General features: G+C 50.3%; 8 protein-coding genes across 8 annotated transcripts; 5 read left to right on the top strand and 3 right to left on the bottom strand.

The window, feature by feature from the left end:
• Nucleotides 1-4: 4 nt before the first annotated feature.
• MRS44_018883 (uncharacterized protein) lies at nucleotides 5-724 on the top strand (the record flags this gene model as incomplete). Its single annotated transcript, XM_065615387.1, has 1 exon — nucleotides 5-724. The coding sequence occupies one exon, from the start codon at nucleotides 5-7 to the stop codon at nucleotides 722-724; it is 720 nt and encodes a 239-aa protein (XP_065471459.1).
• A 2,096-nt stretch (nucleotides 725-2,820) lies between these two features.
• MRS44_018882 (uncharacterized protein) lies at nucleotides 2,821-4,527 on the top strand (the record flags this gene model as incomplete). The annotated part of the gene is made up of 5 exons (XM_065615386.1): nucleotides 2,821-2,901; nucleotides 3,171-3,424; nucleotides 3,477-3,505; nucleotides 3,562-4,292; nucleotides 4,384-4,527. 5 exons carry the CDS (start codon nucleotides 2,821-2,823, stop codon nucleotides 4,525-4,527), a joined length of 1,239 nt encoding a protein of 412 aa, XP_065471458.1.
• Nucleotides 4,528-5,984: 1,457 nt separating this feature from the next.
• MRS44_018881 (uncharacterized protein) lies at nucleotides 5,985-7,434 on the top strand (the record flags this gene model as incomplete). Its single annotated transcript, XM_065615385.1, has 5 exons — nucleotides 5,985-6,064; nucleotides 6,183-6,626; nucleotides 6,734-7,096; nucleotides 7,179-7,194; nucleotides 7,276-7,434. 5 exons carry the CDS (start codon nucleotides 5,985-5,987, stop codon nucleotides 7,432-7,434), a joined length of 1,062 nt encoding a protein of 353 aa, XP_065471457.1.
• A 1,553-nt stretch (nucleotides 7,435-8,987) lies between these two features.
• MRS44_018880 (uncharacterized protein) lies at nucleotides 8,988-10,744 on the bottom strand (the record flags this gene model as incomplete). The annotated part of the gene is made up of 6 exons (XM_065615384.1): nucleotides 8,988-9,575; nucleotides 9,656-9,963; nucleotides 10,026-10,338; nucleotides 10,398-10,452; nucleotides 10,510-10,577; nucleotides 10,733-10,744. The coding sequence occupies 6 exons, from the start codon at nucleotides 10,742-10,744 to the stop codon at nucleotides 8,988-8,990; spliced, it is 1,344 nt and encodes a 447-aa protein (XP_065471456.1).
• A 1,307-nt stretch (nucleotides 10,745-12,051) lies between these two features.
• MRS44_018879 (uncharacterized protein) lies at nucleotides 12,052-13,901 on the top strand (the record flags this gene model as incomplete). Its single annotated transcript, XM_065615383.1, has 8 exons — nucleotides 12,052-12,058; nucleotides 12,183-12,458; nucleotides 12,510-12,955; nucleotides 13,036-13,240; nucleotides 13,302-13,447; nucleotides 13,514-13,625; nucleotides 13,683-13,768; nucleotides 13,824-13,901. The coding sequence occupies 8 exons, from the start codon at nucleotides 12,052-12,054 to the stop codon at nucleotides 13,899-13,901; spliced, it is 1,356 nt and encodes a 451-aa protein (XP_065471455.1).
• Nucleotides 13,902-14,297: 396 nt separating this feature from the next.
• MRS44_018878 (uncharacterized protein) lies at nucleotides 14,298-15,600 on the bottom strand (the record flags this gene model as incomplete). The annotated part of the gene is made up of 2 exons (XM_065615382.1): nucleotides 14,298-15,011; nucleotides 15,415-15,600. 2 exons carry the CDS (start codon nucleotides 15,598-15,600, stop codon nucleotides 14,298-14,300), a joined length of 900 nt encoding a protein of 299 aa, XP_065471454.1.
• A 787-nt stretch (nucleotides 15,601-16,387) lies between these two features.
• On the top strand, nucleotides 16,388-18,788 carry MRS44_018877 (uncharacterized protein; the record flags this gene model as incomplete). The annotated part of the gene is made up of 7 exons (XM_065615381.1): nucleotides 16,388-16,413; nucleotides 16,489-16,833; nucleotides 16,925-17,294; nucleotides 17,349-17,674; nucleotides 17,754-18,090; nucleotides 18,158-18,203; nucleotides 18,316-18,788. The coding sequence occupies 7 exons, from the start codon at nucleotides 16,388-16,390 to the stop codon at nucleotides 18,786-18,788; spliced, it is 1,923 nt and encodes a 640-aa protein (XP_065471453.1).
• A 2,081-nt stretch (nucleotides 18,789-20,869) lies between these two features.
• Nucleotides 20,870-22,358, bottom strand: MRS44_018876 (uncharacterized protein; the record flags this gene model as incomplete). The annotated part of the gene is made up of 4 exons (XM_065615380.1): nucleotides 20,870-20,881; nucleotides 20,991-21,281; nucleotides 21,362-22,052; nucleotides 22,297-22,358. The coding sequence occupies 4 exons, from the start codon at nucleotides 22,356-22,358 to the stop codon at nucleotides 20,870-20,872; spliced, it is 1,056 nt and encodes a 351-aa protein (XP_065471452.1).
• Between the last annotated feature and the right edge of the window lie 222 nt (nucleotides 22,359-22,580).

Here is a 22,580-nt window from a genome sequence, read left to right as displayed (position 1 = left end):
TACGATGGACGTCCTCCACAAGCACTACCAGCAAGCTTTCAACAAATACAAGATGAACCAACAGCTACTCGGTCCAGTGCTGACGAGCTGGCATGTCTTCGACAAATACTACCAGCTCTCCGATGAGAGCCCGGCATACGGTGCAGCGCTTATTCTCCATCCATCCCGAGGAAAGGCTCATATACAGAAAAATTGGCCAAAGTCATGGCATAAGAAGACCTTTACAGGAGTGAAGAAGTTATGGGAAGACGAATACAAGAACCTGCCAACCGTTTATACTACTCCTTCCCTTATTCCGGTACTGGAACTGGATGAGTATGATCTGCTTGCACAGGAGCTTGATGTCATAGGCACAGAGCCCGACGTTGACGAATACGAAACCTACACCTCCCAGTCACCCATTCCAATCGACTGCTCCCCCCTTGCCTGGTGGCTCCGCGATGAACAGAAGGAGCGCTTTCCTCGATTATCAAAGATGGCAATAGACATTCTCTCAATACCCGCCATGTCTGCTGACCCCGAGCGTACATTCTCTGGAGCACGGCGTACAATTTCATGGGACCGAATGCTCCTTGGAGCATCGACAATTGAAAAGGGGGAGTGTTTAAAGAGCTGGATTCGCAGCGGCATAACGGCAGGGCTACAAGTAGAGGAGGTCGAACAATACGAGTACATAGAAAAGGAGGGAAGCACCAGCGCTCTAGAGGAAGATATGGGCCTTTGACGTCATTTGCCGTATTGGCAATATATGGTTTAGTTCGCCATACGAGAATAAACCATACACCATAAACCATATAGGTCCGTATGGCGTATGGCGTATCGTTAGAAAGCCTGCTCGAAGATTACCAGCCACTTCAGCTTGCACATGGAAATCGGTTGGCGGTAAACGGGTTGGATGTTTTCTAGTTCGTGTTTCTTAGCCAAGGGTAAGGAAAATATAATTTTACTGATATCGATCAATTACTTTCTTTCTTCTCTATCTTCTCATATACATCTCGCTACATGAATGGCTGTGGTTGAATTTTGACAAAATAAAATGCCTCCGTCGACTGCCTGCGTGAATTCCACCGAGACCCCACGGACTCAAGCACTGGGGGGAGCCCGATTCGCATGTCCTATATGTCCTATGTCCTATATATACAACTAGCTATTCCTCGCTATCGTATCCCGAGGGCCGTTAGCCGCTAGTACTTATGATCGTACGTCTTCATATTTTTCGTCTTCAGGTCTTCGCACTAAAAGCCCCATTGAATATTAAAAGGAGATTCTTCTACCTATCTAAAATTGATTGGGAAGAGAGACTGTCAGGTTGGGGGTGAGGGATGTTTCATACTTCGGAGCGAATTCCGCATCGCTGAGACATGAATTCTTTTCTATCCCTTTGACATAGCGTTGTGCCTCGTTCTGGATGTACTGGTGGATCAAGGTGCATTCGCAGGTCGAGTGTTGCAAAAGTTCCATCTTCAGCTGTTGGGCCTCGGCAACGAGGTCTTTAAGGCAACTCGTTAGTTCAAAGTTGATTTTCTCCAAGTCCTGTTCATTCGAATAGATTTTCTCCATTTCTTCGCGCCTCCGATAGCGATGTTTACTGGCTGCAATGCGATTTCTCTCCTGTACTCGTTTATGGGCTCTATTTTGTCCATGACGACCTCTGACGTCACCCTTCTCAGCATGGATTGCCCCTCCTTGAGTATCAACTTTAGTGCCTAGGGCGGGCTTAAGATTGATTTGAAGTCGTTTAGTAGCCAGAGGCTCACCAGAACTCGTCTTTCGTTTTCGTACGGTCTTCCTGGCCGGAGCTTGAGGTCTTTGGGGTGTGTGAGATGGGGGTGGAGATGACCAGTTGAAGGTCGCTTGGTCAATATCTTGAGATGAGGTGTGAGCCCCGGCTATTGAAATATGTGCGTCAGGATGACTTCTCGCCTCCCAGTCGGGGGCTGGCTAGGATTTCGTTGGGCTGGAAGCTGTGTTGGCCCCAGGACGTAGCTAGATTGCCTTGATGCTGCAAAAGTCCTGGGAAGGTTGACCAATTCGCCGGCTCCAACGTCTCCCACTGGAAGTAATCGGGCAAGGCGGGGCCATAGAAATCCAACCCATTTTTCAGCCGTATCTTGTAGATCGTAGTCGTTGAGCGCCGTCAGACTGCCTGACCAAGAGGAGGGACCAGGTTGAATATCTGTCCAAGACCTGTAAGTATTCGTACCGTTCAGGTTGAATCCCAACATGACGTACCCATCTACCTGTCAAGAAAGAAAGTAGTAAGAACGAGGCTTTGTGAGGCTTTTCAAGAGTGAATTTGTTGTTGAGCAAGTCTCCCCGCTCTTATCGAAATATCAGGAAAGGCTATCTGCAGGGTTGCGGGAGCTGAATGTCATCCAGGTCCTCAGCGCACTGTTTTTATTCACATCCCAATAAACCCACACAGTATTTCGCCACAGACGGGGCAGGTCTAGACTGCGGTTTCGCAGGGTGGTAGCGATGCGCTGTCTCTTTAGGCCCATCAACATTCCCTGCGGCTTGCATATCAGAATCCATTCATTTGCCTGCTAAGTTTGGTGACAAGCAAAACATGGTGATTAGATAGACGAATTGCTTGGCCTGGCAGGTGAAGATCTCGATGGCAACCCTGGATGCAGAGTGGAAACTCAACAAAGAGGAAAGAAATGACGGGAACATAACTGGGGGAATCTTTGAATACCAGAGTCGACTTTCTATACTGCATATTATCCCTACTTGCGAGTCCGCGTTGTCGCGTTGTCGCGTTGTTGCGTTGTTGCGTTGTTGGGCTACTAGCAGGTCGAGGGTGGAAGACATAACGCAATGCGACTCAGAGGCGTCTCTGCTGGTGGTGGCGCTGATTGGCCACATCGAAGCGGAGGGCTCCGAGGAAGTTGGGGGTGGGTAAGGATAAAGCCTATGTTTTGGTAATAAATGGCGTTCTTCCTCCGCCCTCTCTCAATCTTTTCCCCCATCACGTCATAGTCACGTCTACGACACCTCGGCATGATACTGTGGTGTGACACAAATCATTGCGATCTCCTTGACTGCGGCAAGGCTCCCAACGCGTACCGGACCCACTTTTATCACGTAATGAAGGGAGTACAAGCGGGGTACGGAAAGGTCTCTCTGAAAGCAATTACAGCCAAAACACCATAGAAATTATTTTAAAGAGACCTATGACTTCCCAATCAATTCCCGGCGAGGCACTCAACACCTCTGACCCAAGTAGCTATATCACAGAGGAAAATAGCCGCCGCGAGCAGCCTAATGATATCACGTGCCGACCGGTCTTCAACCCGGCCACAAGGTGCGGGGCCTACTTCCTTCCTATGGAGATGCCCTCACGCGACTTCGAGGTCAAGCCACTGCCCCATACGCCCCTACAGCTCTTCCAGCTTTTCCTACCTTATTCCTTATTTGAAAGGTGGGTCCAACATACCAATAGCTGGGTTGCAAGCTTGCTCCAAAACCGTCAGTTACGCCCGGCAGCCCGACTCAGAGGCTGGTATGAGACCTCCGTTGCCGAGGTATACGTATGGCTTGCTATCCTGATTTACATAGGAATTCATAAGGAACCAACGCTCCACACCCATTGGGAGACTTCTTATCTGGGGCATCAAGGCCCTGACCACTCGATTCTTCGGTATATGACGTACGACAGGTTCCAGCTTCTTCAACGGCACATACGAGTCTTCAACCCGTTCAACCTCACTGATACACACCTTCCGAAGGTATTCAGAGCCGTGGATGACTGGTCTGAGCACCTACAACGTGTGTCTCTTAAGCTATGGAGCCCGGGCACGAATATCGCTGTGGATGAGTGTATGACCCGCTTCACAGGGAGGTCATACGAGACAACAAAGGTCCCAAATAAACCCACGCCCCTCGGCTTTAAGACCTGGGTTGTGGCTCAAAATGGCTTCTTTTTACGGTGGATTTGGCACCAGCCGAAGAAGAGATACGGACCAGTTGGTCTCCCTAAGAAGCCGCGCCGGCAGCCAAGGAAGAAGAGTCAGTTTTCTCGTCAACTACGCACTCAGAGACGAAGGGATCTATATACGCCTCTCAACCCGACTCAGAGCGTGGTTATTGCTCTAGTTAATAAGCTACCAAACGCCAGATATCACGTCTTCATCGATAACCTATTTTCCTCCGCGAATCTCTTCACACATCTACGAAGGCTAGGCCACGGGGCCACAGGCACAGCCCGCCGCAACTGTGGTATTTACAAGCCCTTTGTGCAGCTCAAAGTCGATGACACTGCCGGCCGGAACCTTCTTCGATTTGGGGAGGTACGAAAGGCCCCAACAGTCGATCACAAGGCAAGGAAGAAAGACATATTTACGTGTAATTCCCTTACTAATTTGTCTCTTGGCGTGGCAGGTGAATCAAATCGCGTGGAAGGATAACGCCCTCGTGCTCTTCCTGACTTCCGTGTTCAAGGGAGACGAGCTCGTCAAGCGCAAGAGGAAACGGCCCAACACAATAGAAGCTCGTGCACGCCCGATACAGCGTTTTTTTTGGTGACGAAGCCGTGAAGGACTTTTGTATCCCTTTAGTGGCCGCTATCTACAACGACGAAATGAATCATGTGGACCGAGGAGACCAACTGAGGGCATCACTAGGTTATAATCACCGCATTCGTCGGGGCCCTTGGCAGGCTCTAGCTTGGACTTTCCTCCTCGAAATAGCTCTCGTCAACAGCTATCTTCTTCAGCTTCACGGGAACCCAAGTTGGAAGAGATATAAGTCACAAGCGGCGTGGAGAAGCTGTATTGTTGATGCCCTCATCGCAGCTTTCAGCCCGGGTTACAAAGGAAGGAAGCTATATAGATCAGGTCACGATAACCTCAGTCATCCGGACCATCAGCTTATCTACAGAGGGCGCACCAAGAATAGCCGCTGCCACGCCTGCCTAGGCCATCGCTGTGGTGTTGCGAGATCACAGGCACAAGAGCGTGCCTTGGCCGAGATCAACGGGAATAGGGGCAGGAAGGAGGCGCCAAAATCGAGGTACGGTTGCGGGCTGTGTGACGTTGCTTTATGTAACTTGGCGTATTGCTTTGACTTATATCACCATAGAAAATGGGTGGGAAAAGAAGTACCTTTCATTTGCGGCATTTTTATTGGATCAGGCCCCTGTCTGGTACGCGGTGGTAGCCCCCGCGCAGTCAAGGAGATAAACCTCCATTCCGTACCTCGCCCCACATCACCCCTGTCATCGTGACGGTAACCGTACCCCGCCCCAGTGTTATACCTTTAACAGTTAGCGTCTGCTGTAGGGGGTCTTGGGGAGCGTAACTGTTAAGGTCTTATGAGAGCTCTACCTACTCCTTGGGTGGAAGCTCGGCGAGGAGAAGGTATCGCCTCTAATGAGGCCACTGATTGGTCTGCACCCCTCGTCGTGAACGGCTTGGAGGTTTATGGGCACTCATGGGATGACGCGCCATGACGCGTCGCGACTTGTCTCGATCTGCAACGCTTCGGGTCATTTCAAGAGAGCCCAACTCTTCTGACATCGATCAGCCGCAAAAACTCGATCGTCGCACGGAGGATGTCGAGGAGAAGAATGAGTCAGAAACTTAGCCAATCCTTGTGAATCGATTGCTAGGACCTTTGAACAGCCCACTAAAGTAGCCTTGGGCGCGTTGGGCTATTGTCCTGATCCAGGCTCAACCTGATGGAAGTGGAGCAGTTGATCGAGCCCTTTACAATGTAAAGCTATGCTGAGCTTGAATTTCATTATCACAATAGGCAGAGTAAAGAGACTATGTCGGCCTTTGAAGTAGCTGCTCGCTTAAAATGACGATCATCAAATGCTTTGAGAGAGTCAAACCCCTCATTATCCACCCCCTGTTTGAATCAAATATGGTTGGATATGGGTTTCGGGAGAATCTGACCTTCAGATATCGCAACACGTCACTCTTGCGCTAGTATTACAGTATCCTTAACGTCGTCGACTTTCGTAGTACGGTCACTTTAAAATGCTTTACACACTTGCTGCCTGGCCACTGCGGAAACTACAGCTTCAGCTCCGACGCCCCAGGATCGACTGCCACTTTGTGTACGACTTTTAGACTACGACAACTGATCCAGTATACTATGGCTATACTGTCAGGCTTCCATATCCTGACCGGCTGTTTGCCTAGATACAGCTCTCACACGTTCATACCATCTCTCAGTTGTCACAGCAGACTCAAGCTGCCATCAACCTGTCGCTCGATATCCTCCTACCTCACGAGTCCGAAGGACCTGCACAAAGCCATTAAGACGAATCCACCATCCACCGTCTCACCTGAGCCACGGGTTATTCCCTTGTGCGCCTCCTGGTTTCCAGCCAATGACCACGAAAGTCCCACCGGTATCCAGACCTTCCACCAGAAACGAATCCCGGAAGCTCGCTTTTTCGACCTCGACAAGGTTATTGACACACAATCGCCCTTTCCTCACCTGCTACCCAGCGCCCTGGGCTTCGCCGCCTCTATGAGCGGATTGGGCATTCGCAGAGAGGACATTCTGGTAGTGTACGATACAAGCGAACTAGGTATCTTCTCGGCACCAAGGGTAGGGTGGATGTTGAAGGTTTTTGGCCACCCGAAGGTGCATATCCTCAATAATTTCCGACTGTGGGTGGAACAGGGCCTTCCGACAGAACAAGGGGAGTCACCTAGCCTCAAGAGTCGCATGACTTGTATCTACCCTGTTCCTCAGATAGATGAGGGAAAATTGCTAGCTATGAGGAAGTTCGCGAAGCAGTCATGGACCATAACAAGGAGGGTAGAGAGGGCATACAGGTTCTGGACTCGCGATCCAGCGACGACTTCAGCGGAAAGTATCCGGGACCACGACCAGACTCACCGTCAGGACACATGCCCGGCTCGATAAATATTCCATACGACTTAGTGCTGGATGCGAAAACGAAAGCATTCTTGCCATCTGATCAACTTGTGAAACTATTCAAAACGAAAGGTGTGGATCCCCACAAGCCGATTATCTCGAGCGGAACAAGCATCACAGCGTATGTGATTGAAACAGCGCTGAATGAAGCACAATTCGGCTCTTCCGATTCACGCAAGGTTTACGATGGAAGTTGGAGGTCAGTTTCTAACCTCTACTGCTCGCGCCTTCTACCATGTTTTCCTTGGTGACTGTTAAAGACGTGACTGACTATCTCATAGTGAATGGACGCAAAGAGTACGGGCATCGGATTATCTGGTTCGGAAGACAAATCCTTGATGGAAAGCATGGAGAGATCGTTTGCTTTATCGACTGGAGACATGGGCTCGAGGACTTGGTCGAAAGTATGGCAAGAGCTTCGTTCCTGGTGGGAAGGAGATGGGAGGTGGTGGGAACCACGGATTTGTTCAATTTGGAAGGCACAACCCTTCTGAATGCCCTCACTTGGTCATTGGCCAGGGCCCCACAGGATCTTAACCAATGAGGAGATGTGTTGGAATTAGACAAGGATCATGATCCTCGTGAACGAGTTCACGATGCTAGTGAACGCTACACCACAACTAGCGGCAGGCAGCAGACTGCTGCCTATGATATCGGCAGATTGAACATAGGTATAAGAAACCGACCTTCGTCGGTCCCTTAGATAGAAAGCAGCGCAATTCAATCATCTCTTCTGACCGCACCCTTTCTTGCACACCTCAAACTTCTGACAATGTCTTCTCAAGTTCTCGTCGGTAGCGTCCGCTAGTTAGCACTAGTTTTGCTCCTTCAATCAACACAACATGCACATTCCAACAGGTTATGAGCCCCGGAAAAGCCACTATGTAGCTAAGTATCCTCCTAATCATGACTTTAATATAGCTTGAGGTCTAATCGCCTCCTTCTACTATGTCATGGGTACTTATTACACCTTGCCTGAATTTTCACCGAATCCTGCTAGCTGCCTTATTTAGGAATCAAGCGCTTGATTTTGCACACCTCCCGGCCTCAACCGTCACCAGCCTCTCGACCAAAATCTTTGCGCAAAATTTCACCCTAGACACGGCCTTACAATGGCCTGACACGACTATAATTGGAGAGTTCGACCGCTCTAGAAACAGACCTTGTTTTGTTTCCTCCACAAGCAAAGTTTTACCCATCATATCGCTGAACTTGACGAACGTTCCATTATTGAATTCCGTTGATAGATCGCACAGGGCCTTTGAGACCTTCCATCATCGAGTGTTACTCTCTAGGTCTTAAGTCCTAAGAACAAAAGAAATTCAACAGCCATATGTTCGCGCACAGCTATCTAAGCTCATCTCGTTAGAATTGGAGTCCTTGATGCGACAGGCCGGATGTGAAACCGGATACATGACCCAAGATACGGGCCGAGTTTCACATCCAGTCGCACGTCTCACTGAAACACAGTAGAACCTGGTGGTGATATGCGACACGATCTGTTTCATCCAAGTCTGATACCGTAGGTCACATAGCGTGTGTGCCAGAGCGGCCTTAGTGATACGATGTGACACCTACCCTGATACTACTTCCCCACGGTACCTCTACCAAACTTGTCCGCCCGGAGCCGCATGTATTCCGGAACTGGTCCTGGAGAAAACAAGCACGGGTACTGTCAAACGCCGGCCATGAGCATCCTGGCAGTCTGCAATACGTCGGCGATTGAAGAGCAGTGGGCGCGGAGAGAATGAAGTGTTGGGAAATTACGGGGGTACCTGGCACCTCCACATATGTCGGCGATAGCGTAGTGGAGTTGTGTGTATAAGGCTACTACTATTTTACATATGAGCATTCGTCCTTGATGAACCGAATCTACGGCTCACACCTGCCGCGCTGCGAGGGAATGATTAAAGTGTCTGAGTGCATCCCCCCAAGGACTGTGTGACTATTGTGATAAGCTCCATGTACCGTTATGACATGATCGTGGATTCGCATCTTAGAAAATTGTTTGGTTAGCGATGGCCGCCAATTGAAGGGTAAGTGCAAGCTATTAGAAGCCAGGTGCTGTCCGACCACAAGCTTACTATGAACTAAGCGTGGACCTCGGCAGGGATTTCCTCCTCGCCATAAACCTCCTCGCTATAGACGTCGTCGTCGTCGATGTCTGCATCCTGATACTGCTGGTACTCCGACACCAGGTCATTCATATTGGACTCGGCTTCCGTAAATTCCATCTCGTCCATGCCTTCTCCAGTATACCAGTGCAAGAAGGCCTTGCGGCGGAACATAGCGGTGAACTGCTGGCCGACGCGCTTAAAGATCTCCTGGATGGCGGTCGAGTTGCCGACAAAGGTGGACGACATCTTCAGTCCCTGCGGCGGGACAGAGCATAGAGTCGTCTGCACGTTGTTGGGAATCCATTCAACAAAGTAAGCCGAGTTCTTCTGCTGGACCTTGTGCATCTGATCCTCCACCTCCTTCGCAGATACCTTTCCGCGAAAGATAGCAGAGCAGGTCAGGTAGCGACCATTTCGGAAATCAGAGCCGGTCATCATGTTCTTGGGGTCAAACATCTGCTGGGTAAGCTCGGGGACAGAGACTGCGCTGAACGAGTGCGAGCCACGGCTAGTGAGGGGCGCAAAGCCAACCATGAAGAAGTGCAGGCGAGGGAAGGGAACCTAGATGAGAAGAGGGGAAATGCTTAGCCATAACGTTCTTCGATGAGTGATATGGGTCTGGATGAGAGGAATCTTCCTACCATGTTAACGGCCATCTTGCGAAGGTCAGAGTTTAGCTGTCCGGGAAAGCGCAGCGAAGTTGACACGCCGGACATGACGGTTGACACGAGGTGGTTAAGGTCGCCATATGAAGGATTCGACAGCTTCAAGGTACGCTTGCAAATATCATACAGAGCCTCGTTATCGATACAGAAAGTCGCATCTGAGTTATCAAGCAGCTGGTGGACCGAGAGCGTGGCATTATACGGCTCCACGACGGTATCGGATACCTTGGGAGATGGTACTACACTGAAGGTAGCCATCATACGATCCGGGAACTCTAAATAGGCTGTTAGAACCGTGAGAGACAATGCATCGAAATGTGCATCACATCAGTGATATCAATCTCACCCTCACGAATCTTGGAAATCAGCAGCGTGCCCATGCCGGAGCCCGTGCCGCCGCCGAGCGAGTGGGTCATTTGAAAGCCTTGGAGAGAGTCGCAGCCTTCGGCCTCGCGACGGACCACGTCCAGCACCTGATCAACCAACTCGGCGCCCTCGGTGTAGTGGCCCTTAGCCCAGTTATTGCCGGCGCTCGAGTGTCCAAAGACGAAGTTGTCGGGACGGAAAAGCTGGCCAAACGGACCGGAGCGCACCGCGTCCATCGTGCCAGGTTCTAGGTCAACGAGCACGGCGCGCGGCACGTACTTGTTGCTGGATGTCTATGCGAGCTCGATTAGAGACCGAGGATAGTTTGAATGGGTCACGCAATATCGCACACCTCGTTGAAATAGACGTTCATGCGCGCGAGCTGGAGATCGGAGGTTCCATTATACCTAGATTGATGCGTGAGGAGGAGGGATGTTGGGTGGCGATTCGAATGGATTGCCTACACGCCACTGCTATCCAGACCATGCTCGCCCGAAATGGTCTGCCAGAAGGCAGAGCCGACTTGGTTGCCCTATTGAGGTTGGCACACGGCATGAGAAAAAAACGCACATGTAACAAGAAGGGCGTTATACTCACACATTGGCCAGCTTGTAGATGCACCTATAGAGAAGAGGGAGCTCAAAATTAGTTTGTAGAGCTTCCAAGGCGGATTGGAAGCGGACTCACAATCTCACGCATGGTGAGCTCAATTCAGCAGTTGTGGTTATTAGGCGCCGATGAGATAAGTCTATTCAGCGTGTAAGAACCAAAGACAACGTTGAAGTGGTAAGAAGGCGAGGTTGACAGTAAAAGGCGTGACGACTGGTACGTAACAAGTAAGCATACAGCCCTAATATGGCAGTATCCAAGGAGACCATACACCGTTTTACGGGCTATCCCCTAAGTAAAGATGGTAACGCGCCCCGCTGTTGAATTGGGATGCTCGCATGATGTCACCTAAAACGCCTCCATAAGCATATCTGGTTTATGAGCATACTGCCTCGAAAACCCTGATGACGTCATAAAACGATGGCACGTTGGTTACTGTTCCAAAATTGTCAAGGGGTTGCAACCTTCTTCCTCAAGTCCTGGCCTTAGATCACCACTACGCGTAAATATTTCTTATACTAAAGCTCGTACCCATTTATAATTCCGGATCAGTCCTAAATAAATAAATCATTTTTCGCTATGGAAGACACTAAACTTCTGTTGGCGAGCGCCGTCATTTTAGATGATATTTAACGTCCATTTATCCCCATCCACGTCCAGGAGCTAGGTTCCGGCACGACGTCCGTGCCGATGGCAGCGTTGCTCATAGTATTCAGCGAGTAGTCTCGATGAGGCCTCGATATTGAAACGGGTGTTAGACACTGCCAGAGTCAGGGCTTAGTAGCTGGTGGCCCCCTTTCTACTGCAAATTTCTTTTAATAACATCTAAAGGACATGCTACGATGCTTGATGCTATTCCGGCACCTGCACCCGTGAGAGTTTGAATCGTCTGAATGGATCATCGTGCCGTGATGATCTCCAGATAGGCCATTGATCCTTGGGGATAGCGCCCGTGACGGAAAGAATGGGGGGCAATACTGTTCGTTTCTAAAAGAGTCGAGATATGGCATTGTTGGTGGAACTACAATGACAGGGTTGTTTATTAATGTGCAGCTTGTTTATACCATGGCGCCAGCAGAAATGATGACGTGGGCCGGGGACAAGCCCCACATGTGGCAGTCTTGCTTCCAGCAACATAATAACCTTTGAGGGGCGCAGAGGTTGTCTGCCTTGTCTACTTGTCCAGGATTGGGCCAAATTTTGCTGTACAGGTGACTTGGGTGGCGGAAGCGCACATGCGAGCTCGATGCTGCACCCAATCTCCGATGGAGACTTGGCGGCGTTTCTGCCATCCGTGTTTTTTGGCGCTTCGATATATAATATGAGCAAGACGCCAGTGAGCGCTTGACCTAGCACTCCATTGAATAATTCTTTTGGTCTTAAGACTGTGACAAACCATGATTGGTAAGCAATAACCTCATTCCATCTCCACCGCATTAAAACCTTAGATTCCACGGCGCTTCTATCAATTGAAACTCGCGCCCGAGCCGCATATGCCGTCGCTAGCTAACCTTTTCCGCGTACGCAGCCTACCCAGCCTTTCGCAAGCAGGTCCGTCGCACTTGGTCAGGCAGAAACTCCGGCCGAAGGGTCAACCGCATCTACAGCGACGATGAAGCCGCCAACCCGGGGCTCTACCACGAGGGATCGCCGTTGCTTAGCGTACCACCCGTGAATGAGGAGCGCCATGGATTCATGAGGCGCTTATTTGACGGCACAAGCACTCCTGGCACAGACAGCCCGAATTGTCTGAACAAATGGCCAGCAAATGCTTTCCATGTCACCAAGGTTACGCTGATGAGCAGTAAGCATGTCTCTGCTGATTGATTGAACTACGACTGAATTGATGCGATAGACTACGTCAACGTCCTGCTCCCATTTGTGCCACTAGGTATCATTTCCGGCGTGCTTGGTTGGAGCCCTGCGGCTGTGTTCTCGCTTAACTTCATCGCCATTATTCCCCTGGCAGCGGTGTTATCCTTCGCTACGGAAGAGATTTCCATCCCACTGGGCGAGACATTAGGAGGGCTGCTGAATGCCACTTTTGGCAACGCAGTTGAGCTCATCGTGAGTATCGTCGCCTTGAAGAAGAACGAAATCGAAGTCGTGCAGTCGTCAATGCTTGGCTCCATTCTATCCAATCTTCTTCTAGTCATGGGCAGTAGCTTTCTGCTCGGCGGCCTTGTCAACATGAAGGATGATTCAGGCAACGGCACCGAGCAGACCTTCACCAGTGCGATGGCACAAACGACATGCTCCTTGTTAGCGCTGTCAGCCGCCTCAATGATCATTCCCGCTACTGTGAGCAGGCTCCCGGAGGCCATTCCACAAAACATTGTGCCACAATTAGCATCAGGAAGAAGACTAACCTCGATATGCAGCTCTACAGCCTCCTCAACAGCTCGGATCAGCACGGTAAAGCCGAAACCATCCTTTGGCACTCGCGGGGGACGGCCATCATCCTTCTTATCCTGTATGCCCTGTATCTGTGCTTCCAGCTGCGGACGCACAAGAATCTATTCAGCGAGGGGACTGGTGAAACGTACTCCGTTGATGAGGGAGAGGACGAGCCCGAAACAGTAATGAGTCCTTTGGTCTGCTGCAGCGGTACTGGTTGCCGTGACCGTTGTTATCTCCTTCTGTGCAGACTACCTGGTTGGCAGCATCGACAGCATCGCCAAAAACGCGCACACCAGCAAGAGCTTTATTGGCTTGATCCTGATCCCCATTGTCGGCAACGCGGCCGAGCACGCCACGGCGTGTGTGATGGCCGTAAGGAATAAGATGGATTTGGTGAGTGATAACCTGCTTCTTTACGTTGTTGTCTTATTGTGAACTGACAGGTTACGTGAAAACAAGGCCACGGGTGTTGCAATCGGATCCAGCATCCAGATTGCGCTGCTGGTTACGCCGTTGCTGGTTGTCTTGGGCTGGGCACTGAATGTGCCGATGAGTCTGAACTTCAATATTCGTGAGTTATTATGAGGATGTAAGCGACTTTCAACACGCTTGCTGATGCTTGGTGCAGTTGAGACAATTATCTTCGCTGTATCTGTTTTAGTCGTGACGGGCACGGTGCAGGATGGGAAATCTAACTATCTGGAGGGAGCCATGGTGAGTTTATGTTTCCCAGCCCTTCTATACGTACAGCGTACTAATCACACTGCAGCTTGTGGGACTCTACATTATCATCGCTTTGACATTCTGGGCTATCCCCAATGGAGTTTTGGGAAAAGCTATGGGTTGATTGCCGGGTTGCGATGTGCTGAAGGTTTGAAAGTTACGCGACCTAGGAAGTGAACTCAGTATCGACCTTTGGAACTTTTGAATAACCTTGATGTTTTCATTAACAGCCTTCTTTCATCAAAATGAAATAGTTTTGCAATTCGGGGTAACGTGCTCCATAGGCGAGTGGGCCACTCTCTACCACACACGAAGCAATTATTCCCAATTGCCGCATCACAACACTAAAAACTAACTACGATTACATCGGAATTTGGCGAATCAGACAATTCTATAGCCTCTTGACAAGTGCGGGAGTTGTGGCGAGGCTTGCCGCAAGTACCACAGCCTCGCGCCTTCATCTGAGGCTTCTTGGCACTCCCACTTTTTTCTGCTGGTAGAGTGGCGGCTCTCGTGGCCGTCAAGGATCAACAGCTGATAAGTGCCCTTCGTACGATACGCTCTGTTGTAATGACCCAGTCGGTCGGGAGATCGCTCTCGGTGTCCAGTTGGCCAAGTGGTACCGGGCTGCCAGTATGAATGGTGGGATAGCCCAGCCTTGAGCATTCACTCCTTGGATCACGGTTGCCCACTCACGGTTGCCAGGCTGGGCCAATTTGTCCTTGCTACGGCCGTCCGAAGTAGTGACGACCATACATGCAAAGATCATGCCCATCATAAACCCGGTCTCGTCGAAGTTGTAGGTATCCTCGTCCGGTATGCCATACTTGGCTTTGACATTTTGTACGAGTGTAAACCACTCGCCAATGACTTTGGGATCTTCACATTTAGCTCGCTGGTAGTCGTATTTGCGAGAAAACCGAGTACGGAGCTCTGGCCGGCGCCTGACGAAGCTGGAAGCCCAGTTCTTGCCAACGCCCGACGCGTCGCGTGCACGTAGTAATTGGTTGGCCATATCTTTCACATCACGTAGTCTGGGCGGAAAAGATCGCTCACATAGCTCGAGTATGTACTGTACAATAGCATCCTCTTCTAATTCGGTTAGCTTACGCGAGTTGGGCAAAGTATCGCGTCGTGCAGGTCGGCCATCACGTCGGCGGGCCAGGGTTGTCCGAGGGATGTTGTAGACTTTTGCAGCCGCTCGAATGGTCAGCTTTTTGTTGGTTTTCATAGCCTTGAGGGTTAATGTAACCGTAGATTCAGCTGGAAGTAAATCTACGGCTTGATGTAGAGAAACTTGGTGTCAAACGCGAAAGAAGCATGACGCGGCAGAAGTGGCCCACTCACCCGGGTGGCCCACTCGCTGCGCGTCCCATTTCGTACACCGGAATAGAAAATGTTCCATCGTTTCTGCTGCTCCAATGCTGTGCAGGTAGCTGTTGATCCTAACCATCCCCGTGCGAGGCTGCGAGCACTCTATATCCTGCTACGGCCCACCGGCAACCCTGGGCGCGACCCCCAGTTCCGGCTTCCCGTTACCGCGAGTCGTCTCCGAAACGCGGCCGACCATGTCTTGCAGATCGGAGACGCCGTGCGACCGCCACGCCGGCGCGATCACCTGCATTCCGTCTACTAACCAAACCAGCTTCCACCATATGATGTTCGGTCGCGGTGCGCTGTGTCATCGGGGGCTCATCGTCTGTGGCGGGCTTTGCTCCTCGCGCCGCACCCTCGACGTATGTGCGGGTGGTTCGGGCTTTCTGTGGTCTCTCCCTTAACAGATCCGACAACCTCCTGCTCTCGTCAGTTTTAACAACTTCCATTACGACCAGACAGAGCACTTAGGCTTCTCCTGCGCCCTTGGGCCGCCGTCGCTTCAACCCCTCTTGGGCCACTTCACGGGTCGATCTCTCAGAGCCAGACTGGTTTGAGGGTGCCCTGTCTCGTTGCACTGAACAGTTCCGAGTCGGGTGGTTTTCTTATACCAGTATCCCTCTTGCAGCTTGTTCGCGTCGCGTACGATGTGTGGGTGAGTGGTCAACTTGAGCGATTTTCGCGGCCCTGAAGCGACGCGACATCATCGCGTGCCATTCGACCACGACCTCGCCCAGACCGACTCTGCAAACGCATCGCAGCTATTGACACCGAACACCACGAGAAGGTCGGCTGCTTTCGTCCTATTGCTCTTTCAAGCAGCATCCAGCGTGCTCACTGGAGGCTTTGCCAAGTTCCTCAGTCAGGTTCAATCGAACCCCGCTCAGCAACCGGCCTTTACTTCTATGACGAACTTTCTACGTCACCCTCTCCTTTTTAGAAGGATGCGATATCGTTTTTTATTGGGCGATTGGCACCCAAGCTGACTAATAACCCTGGCTGGGCGATGATATGAACAGTTATTCAATGTAACAGCCAATTTCTTCCTCGGCTTAAACTACAAAACTCCCTCCCCCACCCGCATCCGATCCCTAGCAATGTCGAAGAGATACCGCCAGCTGCTCCCTGGTCCCAGTTCAGACAGTACTCCTTCTTCTAGATCACACCCATCTGGTTCATCTTCCACGAGCGATGAGCCACTCAAACGACAACGGATTGGAACCCAACTCGCGTGCAATGCGTGCCGCCGTAGAAAAAGTCGTGTAAGTGGCTTCTCTTTCAGTCACCCGCATTGCTTCCTTAACTTTGGGCACCTAGTGTGACGGACAGCGGCCTAGTTGCGAGGCTTGTCGACGACGAGGTGAGGAAGAGCCATGCAGCTATGCTGAAAGCCGCGGTCAAGGCCTGCCGAGTAAAGAAACCGAGCAAATCCTTGAACTATTTCACTTCTTGAGATCTGAACCCGAGAACCAAGCCCTCGATAGCCTGCGAATTATTCGATCCCACAGCGATATTGAAACGGTTTTGTCTATAGTACAAGCGGGCAGGAGTCAGGAACGTGGCCTTCGCGGACGAGGATGGCCTCCTATATCCACAAGACATCTAGGGCTGGAGTACGAGCTCATTGCAAGGAACCCAGTGGCCTTCCCGCCGCTGCAGCCCCTGGAGTCTAGTATCATCAAGTCAGTCATGCGCTGAGACATCTTCCCGAGATCGGTATCATGTCTACATGTTACCACAGGCCGTCTTGACTCCCAGGCTTACACTCTATAGGGCAGTGCTCAGCACCGGCCTTCTATCAGCCACCAACGGCGAGGTGAATGAAGGACCGTTTGGAGCTAGCGCCAGCACGCCGTCCGATCCCGAAGCCAGCCCATTCTCTGCGCACCATTTTACAAATACAAAAAGTCCGATATCCACTTTACGTCCTTGTGATGAGCGACTGGAGGGACTGGACATGAGTTTCTGGTCTTCGGTCCCGATTTCGGACGACATCGCTGCCAAAATCATATCGTTATACCTGGAGACGGACCATCCGTTGTTGGGGACCTTTGACCCCGATCTATTCGTCGACGATCTGGTCAATTGCCGCTTGAGGTACTGCAGCCCATTGCTCGTCAGTGCTTTAATGTACAGGGGCTGCGTAGGTGATCACGGCATACAAAGGGTGAACCACTTTCTCGCTGACACGCCGTAGCAAATGTGTACCGGTAGTGCCTCCGACCCCGCGGCCAAAGAATACACACCTCAGTTCCGCGAGGAGGCAGAGAAGCGCTGGACAGATGAGAAGGACACTGATACTCTTCTAAACCTGCCCGGGACACAGTTGTTGGGATTGGCATACTTGGGTGATGGCGAAGATCACTATGTCTTGGCATACGTGTCGGAAGCGAACGCCATGGCAACACGCATGGGCTTATTCGGAGTCAATCCTACAGTGGCGGCGGGCAAAGCTCGAGAAATAACCCCCGACCTTCAAAACGCAACTTCATATGCTGCCTGGGGCACTTTCAATTGGATAGTGTAAGTCGGCAACCCAGAGTGGACGTTGGGCAATCAGAGCGCTTATGCCTTCAGACTTATGTCACTATTCTATCAACAGCCCGGCCTCTCATACCCAGAAAATCCTCCCGTACTTCCAATACCCAGGAATGCGTGGCATCAGGGCCGCGATGATAGTGACGAGTCAGTTCGAGAGTCTCTGCAGTCCGCGTATATGGGCGATACCTTTCCGGTCCTATGCCGGTTTTGGCGAAATTATTCACGAAGTCACTTTGCGATACTACCGCGATCAACCCCATCCACGGGCGCGCTTGAGCGATCACGTTAGTCTTGCCTTTGCAGAGTACAAGTACCGTGAGCTGATCGCTTTGGGCGGAGACTCTGCCGCCATCCATGATGCGCTCAGAACAGAGTCCGCATCATGTTCTCACCTTTCAGTGCGTCACATTGCTTTGCCCCGTTGCGGGTGAAGTTTCCGAACTGACCTTCTAACCTGACTCCCAGTATTTGGTTCCATGCGGCCATTCTAGATATTTTGCGCCCATTCACAGTACGTGGGAGGTCCGCCACGAAACCCTTGCGACTCAAAACCTTTCCCTGCAAGAAAAGCTCCCCCGATGCCGCTTATAAAGCGTCCGTCAACCAGCTTAAGCGGCTGATAGTCGTGTACCGCAAGAACTATGCATCTTCGACTTACACAATGCTATGGCACACGGCACTCATACATGTTGCAAACGCCTTACTTGACGACACGAAAGACTCGGCATGGCGCTTCTACCTCCTTTTCTGTATTCAGTGCTATGGGAGCTTGCGGCACTCATACCGCTTCGCAGAGGCTATCGGCCGCAGCTTGCTTTCCATGACACTACAGAAAGGAGATCTATCGGCGAGCGACGCGCGAAAGCTGATGCAGCAATTTGAGGAAAGCTGGTTAATCAACCCGTCGGAGGATATTCGAGCTACGTTCATGGCTGACCTAAACCTTGCCATGACGGATCCTGGCGAGGCAAGCGTTGAGAGCCTTGCACAAAGGTTTGAGGATATAGCGTTGTTCCGAGAGTTTACGACTCAGGAGGACTCAGGCGAGGACGAGTCTATGGATTCAGACGAGAATGCAGCCTGGGAATCGCTGTGATATACCCGTTGGCCCATGTGGAGCAAGCTCCTAGGTGGACGACCAAAGCAAGGTTAGTTGGCCACAAAATCCTGGAACAGACACAAAAAGCTGGAACATCGGCGGGGCCCGATTTTGGCTGTGTTTTTGGGCCTTTCTCATCTTCCGCGTTTCCCACGCTATCAAAAGTCATTTCTGAGCCATAAAATATGGAATATTTAGGCTTTTCGATACCGGTTGAGATGACATGTATGGCAGCTATCATCTAGCTATGGATGCCGTCACCGAAACAGCTCCTCAGCTTCTATTTTAGAAGCATTTGATCAATTGAATACGTAAAGGCGCACAGAAAATGGCCCACTAGGTGGCCCTTCTGCAAGCCCAGGTTGAGAACCTTCGAGAGGCCAATTCAATACTTAGCAAACGCCGGAGAGCTAGAAAAACATGTCTGAGACGAGGAAGAAGCATGATTATAGCTGAGGGTAAAGGTCTACAATAGCAGAGAGATATCAAGGAGCAGGTACAGCAAGAAACAGGACAGCAGAGTGGTCGGAAGAGGCGGGCAGAAATAAAAGAACAGAAGAGTTGTACTTGCGCAAAGCCCGGACATGCCAGGCAGATAGAGACCTCTGAAGAAGAGGAATGCTAGTAATATCAATTGATCAACTGCGTTGTTAATATTGTGTTGAGGAATAAAGACGTCCTAGGTTTGGGACGGTGGCCCACTCGCTTCTCAACCACGTTAGGCGAAACTTTGAGGCTGATTTTCCCTGCAATTTAATGTCTGCTTGGGTCCACACTCTGAATTTCACCAAGTCCCGCGGGATATTAATCTTCTATTGATATCCAGCCCTTAACAACCTTGGATCTCCATCTTATTGAGAGATTTCTATACAAGCACCCGAGATTGCATAGTAGTGTCTTGGGGCGTCCATGGACAGCATGTACCTGCTAGTGGGGTTTGCTATTGCCGTAGTTCAAACCTGGACCCTTTATTCACGCCAAATACAGCCAGCTATTCCTCAACACAGAACCTCCTCACAATATCCACCAACCTCATTCTCGTCCTCCTCCCGTTAAATACCTGACCATCATCCAAATCTTGAAACCACAGCACATCTAGCCCATCACCTTTCCAAACTCCATCTTCCCAGCTTCCAGTCTCCAGAATCCAATCATCTGAGCCTGTCAGATACGCCCCAATTACTTTCGTGTCGACGATCACGTCTCTATCACCTAGGACCACAGTCACGCGATGACCCTGGATATCTTCCTTCCACAAGATATTATCAGTCCAGAAGAAGCGTCGGAATAGCGTATGCGAGGCCCCCATATCCTTTGAGCCGAAGTAGGAGAGCAGATGTTCATTAGCGTGGCTCGGCTTCCGATAAACCTGAAGTTGTTAAGGAGATTAGTTGAGATCGTAGTGAAAAGGTAGGGAAGACGTCACAAAATTATATGTCACATCAGGGAGATGTAGCAGGAAAGACACCGGATCAACAAACAAAATTGGTCCAATCTTCCGTGCGATCTGTGGGGTGTGAAGGAGATGCGTGGCAACCACGCTTCCGTAGCTTCACATATTCGAAATTAATATAGGGCAATGGCCGACACACAAATAGAGAGAAAGCAAGAGGGGACACCCACGAATGTGACACCAGGACAAACCTTTTCCCACCCATGCGCTTTCAATATGCAATGGAGTTCCTCGCACATGTCATCTTTCAACATTGCCTGAGCCGTTAACGTACATGATAAGCATGTGTCCTAGACAAGCATGTGTCTTTTTTTTTCATTTTACACCTTAAAGCAGGGTTTTTAAAAATTATTCTAAAATTCGTTTTTTACCTCTAAAATAGCCAAAACTCTGATAGAAGATTTATTATATAGTAAATGTCCAGTATGAATTTTCCTGTATTTTACAAAAAATGTCTTTATAACTTTGTGAGGAAAACCCGTATTCGCACTATATAATTGCCAGTTTCTATATAACGGAACTTTCTTTAAAATCTAGGAAAAATGCTATATAGTTTCCTTTATAGCTAAGTAACTAGATCTAACCTCTCTAGAATTTTTAAACTTATATAGGCCATTTTAGAAAATTAAAAGTTTACCTTTTTAGGTATACAGTATAAGTGGGACACATACTTGTATGGGACCTAAGCTTATCATGTACGTTATTCTGGAGCTTATGGGCATGATCTCTATAGCGATGATTCCCACCTGTCCATCCAATGAATCCTTGCCATCTTCGGCATTGAGGTCGGCCAGAAATTTTATGTATGGGTAGAGGCCGATACCAATGCCGTGGATGAACAAGATGGGGAGTCTCGTCCTAGAGGTGTGCGGCCGATACCAATAAGTGAGAGTTTTCGCAGGGGAGTGATAGGTGGTGAAGAGAGTGAGGAGGCGTGAGGGGAAGATAGTGAGAAACCGGAGCAGCGACGTGCGGTGGAAGTCGAAGGAGTAGTAGCGCAGGCAGATAGACGTTATCGTATCGACAATAAACACACACTATAGAACAACGTAAAGTTAGTAACCTGACTTGTACTATAGGACGACAAGTCCATGCATATATCATTATAGAAACTCACTAGATACCACGTCAGGCTCCGATGTAACATCTCGACCTTGTCCAGCGTCAGTCTGAGGCACTTCGCGTTGCCACGCCCAGGTTCCAACTTCCTCCCTAGCAACTTCTCCATCTCTCCAGTGTAGTACTCCAGCTCCTCGTCGTATGCCGGGTCAGGCTCCGCGATGTTCAAGAACGCCCACCGGTAAAAATCCTTGGCGTTCTCCCGCTTGATCTCCGCTGCCGGCGCATCCCGGAACCACTTTGTCAAGAACCGGTCCGGATCTGGAATATTGCCGTGGCAGCGCCAGAACAACCTCTGGCGATCATTGCGAGAGGCGATTGTGGGATGTGTCGTCGCTCTCTGGAGGTAGGCTTTGCGCGGAAGGTAGAAAAGAAGGTAGAATGCTACCTCAAGAGCTAGCCAAACCTTCAGTATGCGGGGGGCATGGAGCAGGATATGGATGAGCCAGCCGACAAGCGAATAGGCAACGCTAAGGGGTGCAATCAGGTGCAGGAGGAATATGCATTTCCGGATGAAAACGTATTCCCAGACGGAGGTTCCTACCATAGCGAAGAAGAAAGTGCTGTCGGCGGCGGAGCTTGAGAAGGCGCGGTTTATGACTCGGCGAGTGGTATTGCTGAAAGGAGAAAGAAGGTGTGCTTTCCCATAATACCCGAGAGAGCCGGTCCAAGCCCTCTGTAGAACGATGCTGTTTATATCAGCATCATCTCAATTCAGTCAAGTATTGAGCTTAATACGGGTGTTTCTGTTGAACACGGTAGATCGATTCTGTTGGGGATTCGCATCCTGCCACTCCCGTCCCGGTCCTGATACTCGACATGTGAAGAACATGTGAAGGAATATTGGCAGGGATGGTGGTAAGCCAGCTGATAAGAGAAGTGGGGATTGGGGGCTCGACTCACCAAACGCAAACAACCGAGCCGCCACATTACCTTACCAAGCGGTCATCCTGCCGACATCGTTTGAGCTTCTTTAGATCTTGATGAGTCGTCATGATTTCCGGTATACTAAGAGGGGCTCTAATCCGCCCATCCCTGCCTGTCGTACCTCCTGGTCAGGAGGCGGGTTAAGTTGTATAAAGTGGATTAATTTGCAAAATACCTAGTTATGATGAGATACAAGAAAAGACCAACACATACGAACAACTTGACCACCTCCTGAGGTGCCTGCCGGAGCGAGAGTCCCATGGCATCCTCCGCAGACTTCGCGAGGGCGC

This window comes from Fusarium solani (genome assembly GCF_023522795.1).
Source record: "Fusarium solani strain SB1 chromosome Unknown bctg00000017, whole genome shotgun sequence".
Classification (NCBI taxonomy): Eukaryota; Fungi; Ascomycota; class Sordariomycetes; order Hypocreales; family Nectriaceae; genus Fusarium; species Fusarium solani.
This window is presented reverse-complemented; position numbering and strand designations above follow the sequence as displayed.